The sequence below is a fragment of the Pezoporus wallicus genome, unplaced genomic scaffold (genome assembly GCF_028554395.1).
Source record: "Pezoporus wallicus isolate ANWC-B61680 ecotype Strahan unplaced genomic scaffold, APGP_CSIRO_Pwel_v1 contig_12728, whole genome shotgun sequence".
NCBI lineage: Eukaryota > Metazoa > Chordata > Aves > Psittaciformes > Psittacidae > Pezoporus > Pezoporus wallicus.
In genome coordinates this window covers 187,675-206,908 of record NW_026641132.1, presented here as the reverse complement: position 1 = coordinate 206,908, position 19,234 = coordinate 187,675, and the positions used below count along the sequence as shown (strand labels likewise).

Here is a 19,234-nt window from a genome sequence, read left to right as displayed (position 1 = left end):
ACTGGGCAACCAAATGAGCGAGGAACTACAGCAGAGCAGCAGTAACGCCATCAATCCTCGCATCCCTGCTCAGAGCTGGCCAGATAGGGCACGTGGCAGCCCTCCTGGCCAAGGTGAGAGATGCAAAGTGCTCAAGAGGGCAAGCAACAGCTACAGGAGCTCCTGCAGAGAGAGCACAGCGCTCAGACATGGGTCGTCAAGGCTAGACAGCACAAGAACTCAGGCTGCAAATGCCCAGAGCCATGAACACACCGTGCAACTCTGGCTGCCCCAACAGGTACAGGAAGAGCTGCAGCATGAGCCACCTTCCAGGCATCAGGCGGAATAAGACTCATTCCTCTCCTCCCTTCATACAGAACATGCTGTCCTCAGCAGAAACCACCAAGTCCAGGCTTTAACTAGATAAAGCCCAGTAGGTGTGGATGGACATTACCCAGGTGACCCACCCTCAAAGACAGCAGTGTTGAGGAGCTTGTTTTGTTGGCTCTTCTGCTTTCTCACTGTCTTCACCGCACTGCCACAGCTCCACATTTCATGGTATTTGCGCTCTGAGGTGCAGCAGCTGCATGCAAACATACACCCCTTCACCTCCATGTGTCTGCCTGTGCTAGGACAACACAACCCAAGGGGTGCCTCATCCTAAGAGGAAATGAGAGACTCCTTGTGGCTCGGTGCGAGGAGGGAGCGCGCAGGCTGCGCACGGCAGCTGCGGGGCAGCACAGGCACAGGAGAGGCAGCGGCTCTCAAAACCGCCTCTGGTTTTCTCACTGCTCGCTTCCCAATCTCCAAAGCTCTGTGGGTTGTTTTCCCTGCAGTCAAAAGCAGTCCCTGGTGAAGGAAGGAGGGGGAAATCAAGCCTTGTACTAGGAGAAAATGCAGCTGGGACTGAGCGCAATCAGCTTGCACCAGAGGTGAGAAAGGCACCGTGCTACCGGAGACAGCAGTGCCTGGTGGTTCAAGAAGAAGCTGTGTATCTATTCCTCCTTCAGATCATCTCTGCTCCTGCTGACAACACTAGGGATGTGGGATGCGGCCCAAGAGAACACTTAAGCACCAGATAGGTCTACTGGCTTGGCTGAGAAAACTCACACCCCTTAAATGAAATGTGTTTTAAAGGATGAAGCACCCCCATGCTGGTCTCTGTCGTGTCCCACCTCCCCATACGTGGACATCTTTTTCCATGCAGGAAAAAGCAGCAGCACAGAGAAGAAGATACAGCCAAAACCACATCACCACTGCCAGCCAGACTGGGGAGCGGGTTCTGGCACAGGCAGGACAGCCTGGCATCAGCATACCCACCTCTGGGTCTTAACCTCGAGGTTACTCCAGCCATGTGTGGGGATGGCCAGTAAACAGCCAGCTTGGACCATCCACAATCTGGAAAGGGATTAAACTTCCCCATCTCCGCAGGGATCCGTCCCTTCCTGCCCACAAAGAGCCACACCACCGCAGCACATCAAAGGCTACAACCAAGCCCCTAAGCTCCCTTCTCTTCTCCTTCATGGCTGTTTCTCAGGTGGCCCAAATCACAGTGATGTGCAAAGGGAACAAGAGCTCTTTGGGAAGCCAGGGCTGAAACCACAGGCTCCAAAGCAGGCCTCAGCATTAGCCCCAGCGCAGAAGCAGCGCTTCCAGGCATTTGCCTGCTCTTGCTTAGTGTCCTAAAGCATCCCCATCACACAGCCTTGCTCGCACATGACAGAACTCCAACGACAGAGCCACCAAAAGGGATCTGTCAAATCCTCTGCTTCCCTTGGGGGAAATATTTGGGTAAAAAAAAAAAGACTATGTCAGAATCTTGGCTACGCTGTTCTGAAACCCACAAAAATCCTGCGAAGCGGTCGGTGTGTTATAAGTGATTTCAGACAAGAGGGGTTGACGGCGTATCAGGAAATGAAAGTTTGCCAGTAAGTGGAGGCTCATTAAAAGCAGCTCGTTAAAAGAAAAAATACAAATCTAATTATAGCTGAAATACAGTAGAGAATTAAACTCCACTCTCTGTGGTGTAACACTGTGCCGTTATTATAGGAGGGATGCTAGAGGCAAGGATGCAGGCAGGGGCTACAGGCAGCACACCTGACTGCAGCAGGTTCAGCCCATGACAGCTATCCCTGGGAGCTGTGGGAAATGGCAAAGGAAGATAGGTCAGGGTTCCCAGACACGGACAAAATAGGTTTCTTAAAGGTCTGCCACAAGAGCTAGGCTGGGACTGTGACCTTTATAGGAGAGAAGCAGGATGAGAGATGAGTCTTGACGGCTCCACACTCTCTCCCTCCCCACTCCCAGCAGTAGCTGCCCACGAGCCTCCTGCTCTTCCCAAATGAAAGACAGCACAGCAATGCTGAAGGGATGCAAGATGCCATCATTAGCCATAGCCCTGGCTCCTACAGCATCCAAAAGCCAACCCTTCTCCAAGTGGAGGAGGTGCCCTCTCCCAATAAGAGTCCCTTTGGCTGGACCACACACTACAGAAGGGCCAGAAGATCCTGCAGTGCTGGCAAGCGGTGGGTGGCATTGCAGGAAGACCCTGTGCCCACAGGTACTAACTCCTGTGCCGAAGGGACCTGCATGATGAAGCCAAGGTCATTAAACACACACCCCCCAAGTTACCACACTGCCTCATCTGGTACCTGGGTACCAGGATGCTTCACCTGCCCAGAGGAGAGGTCTTCCAGACACAGGGCATCTCCAAAACCCCCTTGCAAAGAGCCATGGGGAAAACAGAGTAAACTCAGCCTTGAGACAGATGGAAGGAGACACCCTGGAGCTCTTCCACCCATGCGGCTCCACCTCCATCACCAGGTGGGAGTGTTGTGCTCCTGGAGAGCCCTGTGCTGAGCTCGGGGCCCAGGGAGGCTGAGGCACCACTGCAGAGAACAGCCCAGCAGTTCATTTCTCCTTCAGATCCCCGGTACTGCTGCCAGGAATAAATGCATAAGGATTATCCTTCCCTGTCAGGAAGAGAGGGAGAAAGGACTCAGCAAGAGATTTAAGCGCATATGGTGCATGAATGAGTGGGGGATGGCTGGTGGAGGTGGCCTTCTGCCAGAGGTGCGCAGGGCTTGGGGAAGGTTTCTCAACTTGCTGGAGACGTTTGCTTCTTGCAAAGTCCAGGCAGAGCCTTCCCTGCCATGTCTGGAACAAGCAGAAAGAGAGAAATGGTGGTTTGGGGCTGGCTGGGATTTATATTTTTCCATACAAATGTATTTAATTACCCTGAGAAGGCCTCCCAGAGACAGAGGGGAAAAGCATTAGGATATTCTGGCTGCGTACGATACCTCCCCTGCTCCTGCAGGAGCAGTCTCTGCTCCAGGATGATTGCTTTCCCTCGCTCGTCCTTCTCCTGCACTGACAGCTCAGATGCACAGATGGACAAAACGTTCCCGGAGCATCTCAGGAACACCCACTTCCCCCCAAAATGCTTCTTCCCAGATGTGCCAGCCCTGGGCTGGGGAAAGATTCTGACGGAGGGGAGAGGAGCCCATGCTGGAGGGGTGGGATCTGCTACCAAACGACTTTGCCACCATGTGCCAAAAAGAGGGAGGGGATGCTTTTCCTGCCAACAGCCACTTTCACCTCCTTCCCCACTCAGCAGAGCATTTTTGTGGGGAGGAAGTATCATAAAATTCCCTCAGAAGGAAGAAATAAAGCAACCAAAGCAGCCAACAATAAAAACCCCATTTCCTTACGGAAGGACAGCTTCAATTTAACAACAAGGAGCATATGCTGCTCCCGTCAGCATCAACAGCAGCTCCTTAGCATCTCTGGAGTCAGGCAGGGGATCGGCAGAGCTGTCAGTCCTCCCAGCTGCCATGAGAGGGACCTTCACTGCTGCTCCAGGAGCATATCCCACTCTGGAAGCGCTTCTCCACAGTGGGAAATGACCATGGTTTGCACCTCCGTCCTCAAATGTGGGTTACAAACATGGACCAGCAGCCAGACTGCCAGGTGAGGCAGGACACCAGCACTTTGTTGTGTTTCCTAGGAGGGAGAGGGGAAGGGCTGGCTTCTCCCAGCTCCCACCAAACCCAACAAAAGGAACCTCTGTGGTTCCCATCACTCCAGATGCTCCTGTCCCCTGCAAGCTGTCACACACGGCTGCTTCCTTGCATCCCCAGCACAGCTGCTTCTGCCCACTCTTGGCTCCCTCTCCCTAAGCACGCTGATATCTCTGCAGATAAAAAGCAACACCAAAAAAGGGCCCTTCATGTTAATTAAACCACACTGTTTGAAAGCAAACCCAAACCATCCTGCTTGTCTTGCAGGAAAGAAAGGGAGAGTACCTGCTATGGGAAAATACAGATCTGATGGGGAGGAAAGTCAACTGTACGCTCATCCTCAAGAAGCACTTGCCCCATCCAACAGCCCAAGTAGAGGCTTTGTTCCATTCCCAAACTCCCACTGCACACCCCTGGGGACAGGTCATTCAGGCAGTTTGGGAATAGCAGCCATCAGGGACTTCAGGAACCGGGTCCAAGCAAATGCAACAGAAGAACCAGTACCACGGAGGCAGAGGGAAGTGATATGCTTTAGGAAGTGATATGCTTTAGGAAGTGATATGCTTTAGGAAGTGAAAGCCTTTAAGTCTGTGGGTTTTTCACAGACATCCCCCAAGGTTTTGTTATATTAATCTCTTAATGGGTTTATGGTAATTGTACACATGCCAACAGTGAGCAGGCGAGCCTTCTGCTGGGGAGTGCTCCTGTGCAGGGGTAGAGCACCACTGAGAAGATCAGACTCAAATCCCTGGCTCAGGCACAGCCCTGACTGGAGCTGGATCAGATGCTGCTCATGGCTACAAAGCTGCAAAGCCCTGGAGAAGGGAACTGGATGCAGGAAGGGCCATTAGGCCATTGCCACAATGTTTTCAGCAGCCCAGTACTACAATAGTGGCAGCAATAGCACTGGAGAGAGACAATTGCTGGAAAGGAGAAAGAAAAGACCTTGTGCTAACACTGGGCTGTACAGACAACTGGGGCAACCCAGGCTGCACTTTCAGCTCTGCCACTGACTGCTTGCATGACCGTGGGCAAGTCACCAAGGACAGATTTTCCTCCCTTTAAGGCACTTCAACATGCAAAAGAGCCCACAGGCTGGGTTTCCAAAGCTCCCTTGTCTTGCAGCTACCAGCTCCAGACGGCTGGCACAGCAGCAACTGCCCATGTCACGACAGGGAGCACAGACACAGAGCATCCTGACGGCACTGCCACTTCCCCTCTGTGGCCATGGCTGGGCCAGGACCAGGGGTGTAAGGCAGCATGCAGAAATGAGGATGTGTGCTCCCCTCCAGCCCACAGCCTCTTACCTGCTTCTTTTTCAGCTTGGAGATCTGCTGCTCCACCATGGTGATCTCGCGGTCCACGCGGTCCATGTTCTGGATGAGCTCCTCCTTGGAGAGCCGGGTGGGCAGCAGGTCCAGCTCGGCATCGGGGTGAGCAGGGCTCACGGGCGACACGGGCTCCAGTTTGCCCGGCAGGCCACGATCCTGGGGAGCGTAAAACAACCAGGTCAGCACTTTCTTTCCCAGGAGACTTTGGATCCTTCTCTCATCCTCCCACGTCAGCTGCCACAGCTCCCTGGCCCATTCCCAGCCCTCTGAGACACACACCCCCCTCAAAAAACCTGCTAGACGAAGCAGTTCCAGCTGCCAGATCACATCACCGCAGTGATCCACAACCTCCAGCACCTCCAGAGAGCACCAGCTTAGTCTCCCATTGACGTGGCAGGAGGTCTTCCTCCTGCCAAAGCCTCGGAGGCTCCTTCAGTGCTACCCGCATTCCTATGGATCAATAAACCCATCCATATTCAGCAGCTGCCAGCAGCACTGTCCCTTCACATCTCAGCAGCCAGCTCAAAGCTGCATCTTATCCACAAAGATGAGGTACTAACAGACACATCCTCCTCTGGCACAGCCATGGCCATCCTGGAGAGAAGAGCAGCATTGACTGCCCTGAACGAGAAGGGGCTACAAGGGCCGGACTCCTGTCTCCTTCATGGAGGTCCTCCTCCATCTCATTAAATACTGGAGGAGCTCTGAATGCTGGATGTCAAACACATCCATCCAAAAACAAAGAGAAAGGGGACAGACGAGGTCAGCTCAGATAAAAGCAGACTGAATTGATTACAATCAGTGTTCTTTTTGCAAATTCCAGGTAAAGAGGCTCTGAACCGAACAAGACCCTTCTAGTCAGAGGCTGGACAGATCAGCATAACCTCCATGGCCATCACAGGGAACAGCTCTAATGACCATGAGCACAGGCCAGAGGGGAAACACATCAAAACATTCAGCATCACATCCAGCACTGCAACCACTTTGCTGAGCCCAACAAACCAGTTATCCCAGGAGCATCCCAGGACCACGCTGCCCTTCCCCTCCCCAGCTCCAAAGGAAGGAGCCCACCTCCTGCAAACACAAGCTGCGTGCCTGGATGCCCAGCACTGAGGAACACACCTGAGAGGAAGCAGCTCCTTAACAGCCACCAGGTAAGGATCACAGCACATCAACAGCCTGCCCTGACCCGGGACTCTCCTCTCTGGCAGCTTCCCAGCACCTTAATTAGAAGTTTATCTATTCATGTGCTTAGCGAGAGGATGGATTGCTTTCCTGGAGGGGCAGGAAGAGTAGCTGTGGCTCGGTTTGTAACCGTAAACTGCTGCCAGGGTGGGTGGCCAGAATGCTGCAGCTGCTGGGAGGGGAGGTAAGGGGAGGCCAACAAGTGAGGTTCACACAACTTCCCTACCTTCATTTCAGCAGACAAAGCCAACGCTGTTCTGCACCAACTGGTGCTGAGAGTCCTCTCCTCACATGCTGACACACAGCCACCAGCCAGGGCTACCACCAGCCTTCTCCCCAGGCTGGTCCTCCTGGGAATGAGGGTGACAGGATGGAGCTCAGTGGCACTGGGACCCCTCTGTGCTCCTCTGCCTAGCAATGCACATGAATAATGGCCCTAGGTTGTTTGCCAGCTGTGTTGTAGCTCACACCAAGCATGCAGATGCCATCTTGGCACTGCTGAGCATCTCCATAGCATACGTTGACCATGAAGCAGAATAATGTAGGGTGGCCTGCACCCTGCTGCTGGTGGGCATGAAGCATGATGAGCTCCCTCCTGGGGATGCTGCACCCACAGTCCCACAGACCTGGCTGGTGGGGCTGTGCTGAGATGAGCTCTGCCCTGTTCCCCTCCTTAAGGGATGGGCAACATCGTCCACAGCAAAGCTAGAACAAGGGGAAGCAAAAGAGGATGTTTCCCAACAAAGCAGCCATGTCCCAGGACACCAGCATCTTCCATTGCTCCTCCTTCTTCCTGCTCAACCCTGTTCTAGCTAAAGGAAGCATCAAGCCAGGCAGGGAAGGACCACTGCTGGGTGCAGCCTGGAGGCATCCACACCCTTCCCACTGCTGCCATCAAGGGACAGAAAGCAAAGGAGCAACCTGAAATCCCTTTCTCAAAGTGTGGGGCTCATGCAGCCCTAAGAGCACAGAGGCACCAGCAAGCTGAGCTGGTTGTTTCCAGCATCAGTTCAGAAGAGAAACTAGAAGTATTTCAAAGGTTTCTGGAGAACCCCAAGGAGCAGATGAATCAGGTGCTCACAAAATCCTGGTCAGATTAAGACATGGGAATGGGGAAGTGGCAGTGTCTTTTTCTAAAGAAAAGCAAGCTGCCTGCCAAAAATGCAGGAGAGAGACTTATCTCTATGCACATGAAACAAAAGACAGCATCTCACATCTGCCAATATACAAGACAGGGCATCCTTAAACCCCCGCTTGGCACAAAGCCCTTTGGAAACCCGGTTTCTGGTGCTTTATCTTCTTACCTTGCAGAACATGAAGTGAAACAGCAGCAAAAGCTGAGTAAGGGAAACAGCTGTAAGTCACAGCACAAAAGCCATCATCATCTGGTATTAGAGATGATTATAGCAGTAGAGAGAAGCAGTGCCCCTGGACCTCAAATAACCAGTCACTGTCATTTCACAAGCACCTCTCTAAATAAAATGACAAACAGCAAGAGGAAGGAAAACCCAAACCTGAAGGTATAAAGAGAATCTTCCCCTGCAGCGATGAAGTGCAAAAAGCAGAGCTCAGGGGTTTATGCAAGGCACGAAGAAGCCCTTCTTCTAAATCACAAAAATGGGTTGAAAAGAGGTTTGTAAAGACCGGAGTCCACCCAGAGCCTGGGACGGACTCTAACGGATGAAGATATTTCACCTCGTGCTCTGTTTGCTGGCACTCTCAAGAAGCTGCCCAAAATACATTGCTCTGCTTCAGACAGTACCATAGCCAGGCCTGAACAAGTGCAGTGTGAAACGTGAAATTCTCCCTATTAACGTGAAGTCACAGACCTGGAGCCCAGCGAGAGCCGGGAGAGCTGGAATAAATCTGCTGGAGGAAAGAAAACAATTACTGCATTACTCCAGTTGGTATTTTCTCAGTAATTACACTGCTTCCATGTGATTTGTTTTTATACACGGCTAACAGCTACCGTAGTTCCTGTTTATCCCTGGCCTTATTACGTGATTTATATGATAACAAGGGTTGGGTGAGTGGGGGGCAGAGGCTGCATAAACCTTCCCACAGCAAGAGGAGATGCTGGCACTGAAGAAAACAATTATCACTGAGGAGTCTACCAAAGAGCAAGGCCAAGCTTTGGGGGTGGGTTTCCTCTGCAAGCTTTTATTCTCAACACAGATAACATTAACAGAGCAAGCCTGCTATGTGCTATTCGGCAGTGTCTTTAAAAACATGGGGGAAGGAGGGGAAAGGAAAAGGACAAGCCAACTGCCTGCCGATGCCTTCAAGAGCAAATAAGCCCCTGGGTAAATTCAACATCCCTGCCTCCAGGCACAGCAGCAACTGGGTCCACAAGAGATGGTGAGAACACCAACCCCAATCCCAGGACATGCTGGAACCTGCAACAGACCATTGCCTTGTCGTTTTCTTGCATTACTGACCCACTTGCAATGCTCCCAGGGAGCAAGTGGGAATTGGTGGGATGGAGAATGGTGTCCACGCCATGCACGCGCTCAGCCTCTATCGAGGGCAATTTTCCTCATCCACTTCCCACCCTCAGGAGATGGCGAGTTGGTGGCTCCACTCCATCTGCACCTAATTGTCACTGCAAAAGGCATTTTGGCCTTTCTGATCCCTTGAGCACACTAACTGCCTCTTCACAACAACACTGATGGAGCCACAAAGCTCCCATAACCCCAGCTGGTGCCTGCGCATCACTGGTGCATACCAAGCGAATAGAGCCGCTTGCTTGGGACAACCCTCAGGATCTCTATCACAACACCACGATGTCTGCCCTACGTTACCATCTTCTGGTCTCTGTCTTTCTAAACCAGATCATGAGTGATGTTCCCCCAAGCCCAGGACAGAGATTCAGGGATGCCAACGTCACCTCTTCCCAGTCTGTTCACTTTCTAATTACCAGGCAGCAGCAGCGGTTTCTGCTGGAGCACCGGGAGGGATTAGGAGGTGTTATCTCCAACTCCTGCCCACTCACACATCTCACATCCTCGTGGGATGGAGGAGATTGCCAAAGCAGGCAGGATGGGGCCAGGGCTGCTCAAATTAATTCCCCCTACAAGAACACATGAGCAAGAAGTGGGCTTGGGATCAGGGTGAGCTGCTGCAAGAGTGCCTCCCTCACCCGCGCACAGAGCCAGTGAGCATCAGTGAACTCCAACTAACAACACTCCCAAAATCCCATCTGTGTGAGGCTGTGCTACACGGCAGAGACACAGCACCTTGTCCTCCCTGTCCTGGAACACGGGGGAGCAGCAGACGCGCAGCCCCAGGGCTTTCCCACACATCCTGGGATGAAAACCAAGCAGGAGAGCCAACACCCCACACCTCCGTCCACCAGGTTTTAAGGTAAAAACGTGCACATAAGAACTCTTAAATGAGCCAAATACAGACCAAAGGAATGTTCTTCTTAATTGGAAAAGTGTCCAACGCGTTCTGTCGCATCAGCAGCCCCCTGCTGACAGCACTGACATGGGGAAATAGAGTCCAAGGGCTGCAAATCAACATCTCATTTCCCCAGGGAGACACAAGTACAAATTCAGAGCCTGAGCAGTGAAAAGTACATCGAGTTATCACAGTTCTTTTGTTCATGACCATCTGCTGCACTAATGGCTCCTTCAGCAGCCCAACCCTTCAAACAGGGCTTTAATTCTTCAGCACTGCTGGGCTCTCAGCTCAAAAGGCTGCCACAGTGGGACACAGATGAGCATGTTGGTGGATGCAGTGTGACTCCCACAGTGCTGTTCACCATGAGCACAAGGGTGTTCCCATACAAGCTAACAGTGCCTTAGGGATGCCATCAGGGATCAAGGCATCACCCGCCTCCTTCCTCCATCCCCACGCTCCATGGCACGTACAGGGATCGCTTTCACTGGATGCAGCCCAGTATGTGCTCTCGTGGGAATTCACGAAGCTGGAGCCCAAGGAGCTGTCTGAAGACAAAGCTGATTTTTAGGTTTTTTTCCCTAAATAAATCTGTGACTTTATGAGCAGGCCTACGAGATTCCTTTCCCCTGTAATCCAGCTGAATTCCATGCAGCCAGGGCAGAAAGCATCCCAACAATTTCTAAGCCTGCACGAAAAGTAGGTCAAAAAACTTCCCCAATGTTTCAACAGCTTGAAGCAATTTAATTGCAAAACCAGTACCAAATGGTGACCCTCCCTCCCCACCCCCTCCAGCAGATTTATGAGGGTGGTAAAACCTCGCCAGTTAAACGCACTAACCAAAGCCTAGGATCTGGCCTTGCAAAACCTTCTTGTGCTTAAAAGAAACCACTCCATAGTGTTATACTGAGCAGATGCTGCCTCTGGACCTCGAGATCGGAGGAAGCACCAGTTTAGGGACTCAGAGGTAGCCTACAATACGGATCAAATCCAGAAAACCTCACTCGGGCAAACTCCCACCGAAGCCGAAGGCATTACACCGACAAATGGATGTTGTGCCTTTCATTACCTTCTTGTGTTTCCCCATTAGTGGATAATAATTGCATTGAATGCTCATGTTCCCTACTGACTCCACAGGAGTGATGAATTCTCACCTACCCATCTCCTCATTACAAAGAGGAGCTAATCGCTCCCCCTCTCATTAAGAACTCCCCAACGCTGCCTCTTCTGCGCTGCTGGATCTGCAGCTGACTCCAAGTTAGTTAAAGCGTTAACTGCCGGGACTGAGATTTTTCCATGCTGAATATTTCCTTCAGGCATTTCAGGCTTTTCTTTTTCCTAAACAGTAAATTTCAGCCAACACAACTCTGCTGCTTCCAAGAACAAGCTTACAGGAAAATATGCCTTTCTGCAACGTTCGCAGGGATTCTGGGAACCTTTCCTCTGAGCACCTTCGGCGCAGTGGATACATCTGGTAAGGCTATTCCCGGCCAGTGATTTGCCTTTTGTTAACTCTGAAAAGGTGTCCAAGCGAATAGAGAAAGAGAAATTAATTAAAACCTCGTTTTGGTGCTTGCCATAGGGAATGGCTTTGAACCAAGCGAGTGGAGCTGGGTCCTGGGGAGCTCCAGGTCAGGTATCATGCTCTGCCTGTGCTCCTGCAAAGGGCAAGGTTGAGCTGGAAGGACCTTACTGGCATGTGTGGAGTGCTCTGCGCAAAAGCAATGAGAGCCCTAAAAGAGCTGTGAGTAAATGCAGGGAGTCCTTTGGACAGCAGATAAAAGCCTGAGACCACCCACCAAATGATAAGCAGCCAGCAATCTGCTCAGCAAGAGATGGAGGGTATCCTGGGCATGTAAAGTGAAGATGGTGTCCTGATGCTCTCAGCAGAGAAGAAGTTAAGGTTGTAGCTCACAGAGCAGCAAGCGCTTCCACTCCTCCATTTAATGTTTAAGTTAATGCAATTAATTCATCCACCAGAGCAACATTTCACCTTTGCTGAAGTTGCATCCAACCATGTGATGCCCAGAACATCATCACCCCTGTGACACCCCACCTCAGCCCTACATCTCCACCTCCCTTCCCAATCCAAACCCATTTCTTTAAGCGAGCAGGGCTTCTCCTAACCTGGAAGAGAAACAGCACAGGAGCCCCTCACATCCTCCCCTCCACCAGCCCTTGCAGAGCCAGGTGCAGGAGGACAGTGGCAGTCCCTGGCAAGCACAACTCTGCTCACCCTGTGGCCAGAGCCAGGAGGAAAGCATCAGTGTCTCGGTTCGAGGAGCAAAACCGCTTCCTTGAGGAACGGCGCTGGCTGACGGCATGGAAACAACCACGAAATTACAGTGCTGGGGAGGCAAAGGTCTGCATGAAAAGGCACCAGGCACATAACCCATAGGCTTGCAAGCACGTCAGAATCCTGCACCAGGATACTCAGAACCACGACCCGAGGGACTAAGACATCCCTCAGGTCTGTAGATGACAACAGGAGGTGGCTGCCCCAAGCTCCCCAGAATGCTCAAGAGGCCTGAACAAAACACAGTGGAGGTGAGTGCTTGTTTGATGTCTCTTAAAAAGGAGCAAACTGTGAGAAATGCCCCCAGTTACATTAAGAGCAAAGGCAGGGAGGCAGATTTCCAATTGCCCAATTTGGCGCTTGGGGTTGGCACCTCCTGGCTCCAGAAACAGGTTTTAAAGGCAATGGGGGAGCTCAGTGCAGAGCTCCTCCCAGCAAAGCAGCTGGGCTGAAACCACCTTCATCTTCCCTAGAAAGTGCCAGCTTTAAGCAGCTTTCACAGGAACCTCTGAATAATCCCCACAGACTTCCACAGAAACATGGGATGCAGCGACGTGGCCACATGCAACCAATGCCCTCTCTTGTTTCCTCATCTCTCCCTGTGCCTGCTGCTCAGGGAGGTTCTTTAGGGAGACCTTCAGGGAGGCAGGAGGGGTCCCTACCTGGGGGTGCAGCAGATTCCTTCCAAACTTCCTTCAGCAGCCCTGTCACCCAACCTGACAAACCTCAGGGGAAGCCCAGCACTTCCTCCATACCTTTGGAAGCTTTGGCCTCCCACCATGTTATTTATAGGTTTTGCAGCACCACCCATCCTCTTTCCACTGCCACATGCAGTAAAGCAAGGATCGAGTCCTCCCAGCACACCAGTGGGGCAGGGTTGCAGCATTGAGACCCATGTTAATCTCGGTAGGCGTATTCCCTCTGATCTGAAGATGCTGGCACAGTCCCTGCTGTATCCCAGCTGGTCCTCAAGCCCTGGACGCCATGCTAAAAGCACAAAGGAGTTTGTCTTTTGCAAAAAAGACCTCTGCAGAAAAGAAGACCCTTACTTTTATAGTAGTGCAATACTGCAGTGACCAGTACATATGACATCACACGAGTGGGACAGCACCTGCATTGGAATGCAGAAGTGGGAGCCAGGCAACTCCATCCACTCACATCTGCCTCCGTGGAGCATCACATTAACAGATACTGTTTTCACCCCAACTAGCACAGCCAAAAAGCAGGCAGCAGCCAAGCAGCATGATTAAAGACATTGCAGCATCACGGGTTGCAAACATGGGGCCAGATCCTGAGCCAAGCTCAGCACCATGCTTGTCCCTGCAAGCACTGGGACACATAGGGCACTGTTTGGAATAGCTGGGAAGAGCATCGTTGTGCTCAGCAACCTGGATGTGCCGAGCAAATCTCCTCCCCTGCTTACAGAGGGTGCTCCAAGGCTGGTGGCTGCTGTGAGGGCAGCAGGAGCAGGGTGCTGGGGAGCGGGTCCTGCACTGCACCCCAGGAAGCTCTGTCTCATTCACTGGGTGACTCCAGGTGCATCCTCCATCCAGCACATGGACAAGCAGGAGGGAGGGAGAATCCACCACAGCAGCTTCGGCAAACCTCACTTATTTCAAGATAAAAAACTGAGGGGAAATGAAAAGACAAAAGCCCTTCTCAGCCTGGTGTTATCAAGCAGAGGAAATGAGACTTCTAAAGCTCCCATTCGGGGGGGGGGGGGGGGGGGAGAAATCCCACTCCAGACGCACTTGAGGGAACAGCTTTTGAAATGGAAATGTTGCTCTTCAGAAACACTGAATTTTCCTCCTACTGCCAGCGAGGAGGAAGGAGGCAGAGGAGTGAGCAGGGACTCCTCAGCCATGCAAATCCACGCGGGGTCCATTCAGGGCAGCACCCGGGCGGCCCTGTTGAGAGGGGATTTGTCAGGGAGTTAATCAGGACCGGCACACCGTATTAACAGCGGCAAGCTGCCTTGAAGGGGCATCAGATTTAGAGGGGAGGAAAAGGAATGAATGAAGACAGCTCTATTTAACCACCACCACCACCACAAGTAATAGAGACCTAGAGGCTGTTCATACTCCCCTCTGTTCTCCCTGCAAAGCCATCACCCAAAATCATTTCTCCCCAGATCCTGGAGGCTGAGCTGCCTACTGAGAAACAGCTTGACTGATGGAGAAAGAAAACACAAGCAAGGCCTAAGATGGTCTGAGCAGTGGCTGAGATGTGTTGCGGGACCATCTCAAACCTCCTCTTACATGTGAGAGACACTGCACCAAGCGAGGATCCCCAGTGGCTCCCAGCACATCGGGCATGGGCTGATGGGTCCCAGCACTGAACTGCTGCTCATTCCCAGCAGCTCCTCTTCTAACTGTGTCAGCTCCAAAACCACAAGTTACTGCACCTATAGCAACCCAGGGAGCTCTCCTCACCAGCTGCATGCCACCACTTCATTGCTCCAATCTCTTCAGGGTCACTAAATGTATAGGTTCATTCTAGCTGTGCTCTCAGGTATATAAAGCAGGACATCAGGTATCTCTCATCTGTAAGAACCAGAAATTCTATGTCTGCAAGAAAATGGCAATACCTCAAAGACTTCCCTCACCCCAAAAATCTTGTGAGACAAGTTCAATTTTATCATTAAAGTCTCCCTATTTGTATCAGGACATCTCAGTACACACATGCACGTCTTGTGAGGCTCAAACACGCACACGAGATGAGAACTGAGAGGCATGGGAGCAGACAGGGGTCACTGGTCAACCTGACCTGTGAACTTCACTGGCTGAGACACAAAACGAAGCCACTTTTACATCCAGGATCCAAGCCAACCTCACTTCCATTTTGAGGTGGCGGCACTGGAAAACTTGTTTAAGTGTGAAACAAGGCTCACAGCTGCCGAGATGCTTTTGAGAACATTTTAACCAACATAAAGAACAGGCTTCGGGGGGAAGTATTTCCCTTGAAACAGCTCCTCTTGGCTTTGAACAAAGCTTTTGGTGGCCTCATCTGTCCCCAACACACCACTGAAGCCTGTTTAACTCCCTCTTCACTTTGGCATCTCTCCTTTCTGCAGGCGCTGGCTCTGCATCCTGCAAAGTGCCATCCCCAACACATGCATGGGACATGATGGGGACTGCACCCACCACCCCCTGGACACCCAGAACATGCACCATCCATGGCCCCAAGCACCCCACAAGCAACCCAGGACACACATGGCCCTGTCTGCCTGCAGGCACCTCCATGCACTGTAAGAGGCAGGTGTAGCACGGGGCAGGGCACACTGCTCCGTGCAGGATACGTGCTGACAGGGGAGCAGCCATCACCGCACCATCCATCGCAGCCAGCCGCCGGCTGCGCTCAATGCTTTATTGTTCCAATAATTGTGCAGACACGTGGAAGGGGGAGCCTCGACATTCCCTGCTTGTCCGAGGAGCCATTTCCTTCACTGCTCAGCCTGTTTTTCCATCAGGAGGCTGCATCCTGAGCCCTGGAGGCAGCAGGCAGGGGGGGGCAGCAGTGCCGGCCATCCCCACCACCATCCTCATCCGCATCCCCATGGCCGGCGGGGCAGGAAGGTGGGAGGAAATAACGTGTCCCAGCAGCAGGAAACGCAGTGCAGGTCCAGCCAAGCCCTCGACAGGCCCAGGAAAGCACATGCAAAACAAAGCATTTTATGGAAGTTCTGGGTTTATTTGGCAGGGGGTTTTGCCACAGTATTTTTTGCACCCTGTTCATCAGGTAAAGGTGCAGGGACCATTGTGGCATCTCAAGCATGATGCTCCTTGAGCATCATTCAGCTCCGCAGTCAGAGCAAGACTGACCAAGGAAAGACAAACACCAGCAAGAGGGCAGGATGAAACAACTCCCTAAGACCCAGGGCAGGAGCACTGTTCCTAATGGCAAATGGCTGTGGAGACACTCAAACTGCAAACCTCTGCCCAGGCATGAAGCACCCTTGCCTCTTAATGCAGAAAAAAACCCAAACATCTCAGCTCCCATAGCAAGAATAGGGCCACAGTGAATTTGTTATTATCTGTTAGCAAAGCAGCAGCTTCCCACCAAGGCTGGAATTTCCATCTTGGTTTGGCAGGCACAGGGCTGTGAAATGATTACTGTGTTTACTTTTCCTTTGCTAACTATAAAATCCCATTCCACTGCCCTGCCAAGAATGACTGAAGCTAATAAAATTCAGGCATTTGGAAGAAAGCAATAATAAACCTCCCTTTTGGGGCCTTTATGATGAAATTTCCCCCACTCCAATCAGCTATTATGCTGTATTCATGAACACTAGTGATGTCTCCAAGTGCACCCAGATTGACTCAAATCAATATTTAGCTTTGCTCGAGACTGTAAGCCCTTTCCTGTGTGGCTGTTGAAGGCACGATCACTGAGCGAGAAGAAGCCTTTGAAAAAGCAGCTTACAAGTATATGAGACAGCAGATATATCTATATATATACATATATAAGGGGGTGTGTGTGTATATAAAAAGAGTAGGATTTTCAATTACCTAAAAACCTGTGAAAAAGTATATATATGCATGAAGCATTCATGGATGCATGAGTTTACAAATCCCTCTCCATATATATTGAAGGGCATTAATACAACACACAGTATGTATTTATACACACATACCTGCCTGTTCTTGAGTAGCTTTTAGTGCTTGAAAGACCGGAACGTTCCTGTGTTTACATCTGCCACTCTGTCTGCTGCCGAGGCAGAAACACATTAGCTGCTGGGGGCAATCTGCTCTACATCATACCTGTGATGGCTGGCACGAGATAAAATAACACAGACATGAAAACCAGCCTGAAATAAAAGCCTGTGCTTGGTTTGGTCGCATAACCATGTGGGACGCCTTGATGTGCACTAGGCAATGGTTCTTTCTTAAGCAGCCACGGGAATGACAGCATCCAAAGTGGAGATCAGAAGGCAGAAATGATGACTGCTGCTCCTCAGGGAACAGGGCAAGGAAGAGAGAAATCAGCCATGTCCCCTGTCAGGGCAGCCACTGGAGCAGGTTGTTTAAAGCATGCCTAGGAAGCATCACTGCGCACGCAGAGGAGGTGATGAAGTGCTAAGACATAGGAGAGACCCACTGCCAGCGTGTGCTGGAGCAGGTGCTGTGGGCTCTGCGCTCCCAGGGGGAACCCCTCGGGATGCGACACAGACAGCACGCACTGGACAACCCCTCCTCTACTGCCTGGCACTCCTAGAGGACAGTGCTCTGCTCTTCCCCTGCATCCCACAGGATTAAAGGGGCTGCCAGTCATTGGCCGGGATGAAGGCAAGCAGAAGCTGGGCTGAACACTGGCACATGCAGAAGCTGCTCAGTCAGAGCACTAAGGTGACCAAAGACTAAGTAGATCTAGGTCAGAACTGCGAGGAGGTGCTGCAGCTCCTTTCATCCTGCGCTGATTCTCCCCCACTAATTCCTGCTTTCGATTCACCAAACCAGGGTAGGACAGAGCACATCGCTCCTGCCCCGAGCCAGCTCTGCCGCTGGGCAAAGCCCATTTCCAAGGGCAGGGGGAGCAGGCTCCACTGTGCTCTCGCTCCTTCTCTTCTTGGAAAAAGGTGCCAAGAATGAGAATTCAATGTTTCGAGAGCAGCAGAACAAGCCAAGGGCCTGTCAGCCTGTCCTAAAACAACCCTTCCTCTGCTCGCCGAGCGCGCAGCCAGCATTCCTGACGCACAACAGCGTCCATCACCCCTCAGGCCCCCCCATGCAGCACAAAGCTGCAGAGCGTTTTGTGGTGGAGCAAGCCAGAAATCCCTCTGAATGTTCTCTGCCTAACACGCAGCCAAAGTGTTTTTCTGTTTAAAAAGCAGATTTGGGTCCAAAAAGAAAAGGAGGTTTTCAGCGAGTGATTATAACTGGGCCCTTTGGCACTCGACAGCTTCTCTGTTGTTATCGATGCTAAGGGTGCTGTTATGAGATGAGGCTCCGTGAAGCACGGACGTGAAGTCACGGAGCTTTAGCAAGGGCTGTTGCCATGTTCAATATGTTATTACAGCTCCATCACCACAGGCACAAAGAGCAGCAACTTGTCTCTGCCAAATCCATCTCTGAAATCGCTCCCCCACGCCAGCCCCTCCAGCAATGGCAGGCAAACACCATCGATTGCTGTTGCATCCCCTCCACAGCATTCCACCCGGTGCTGGGAAGGAAGGCGTTAGCATGAAATACCCTCCTCCTCTTAACACAGCACACAGAATTAATCTGATCGGTGTCACAACTCACTGGCTTTCGTTGTGTGAGTCAGAACTGTGGATGAGCTGCATTTCATAAGCGTGGAAAAGTACAGCACCAAAGATGGGCTCGGCGCTGTACAATCACAGAGGAGACAGCCAAGTGCTCCCTGCAAACCCCTTGCCAAGGGTCCTCCTGGGGACGGCAAGAAGGGGTGTGCAGAGATGTGAACAAGGAGGGAAGATGAGTTCATCTGCAAGATGTACGTGCTTGTGAATCAGTAACAACCTCCCACTGCTTTGTTGCCTGCACTAACAGGCTAAATCACACGGAAACGGGAAGAATCTCATACCCCATCCCGGAGAGCACCTGGATCCCATGGGAGCTGGAGCAGTGCACGCATACCCCCTCCGAAAGGATGAGGGGAAAAAAAAAACCCAGATCAGGCTGAAAGTGGAAGGAGAAAAGAAACCAGCCAGGACATTGCTCTTGGTACCAGGACTGAATTCTTCCCTGGAATTTTATCCCAGATAAGGTTTCTATTTTACCACAAACATGCAAAATGGATTGACCACAGGTAGAGAGCAGCGGGGGCTGGCACAGCCCTCTCACCTGGCACCATACCTGTGCTTTGAAGCAATACACGGGAGATGGGTGCCACTTCCTGACACCCCAATCCCATTTCCTAAATCCCACCCTGAGGACTGACGAAGTTAAACAGCAAACAAGCTTTGCTCTCCTCTATTTCCAGGACATAACAGAACACATAAGAATCCTTGCTATGAAACGGAAAACTAGATCCACATAACACATGCAAACACTTTGTAGATGGAG

General features: G+C 51.6%; 1 protein-coding gene across 9 annotated transcripts in view; it reads right to left on the bottom strand.

The window, feature by feature from the left end:
- NCOR2 (nuclear receptor corepressor 2) overlaps positions 1–19,234 on the bottom strand; it is a 160,423-nt gene that overhangs the window by 112,027 nt on the left and 29,162 nt on the right. For all 9 annotated transcript variants that reach the window (XM_057422080.1, XM_057422085.1, XM_057422086.1 and 6 more), the window contains exon 4: positions 5,306–5,485. In XM_057422080.1, coding sequence (XP_057278063.1) covers positions 5,306–5,485 — 180 coding nt within the window. The remainder of the gene's footprint in view (positions 1–5,305; positions 5,486–19,234) is intronic.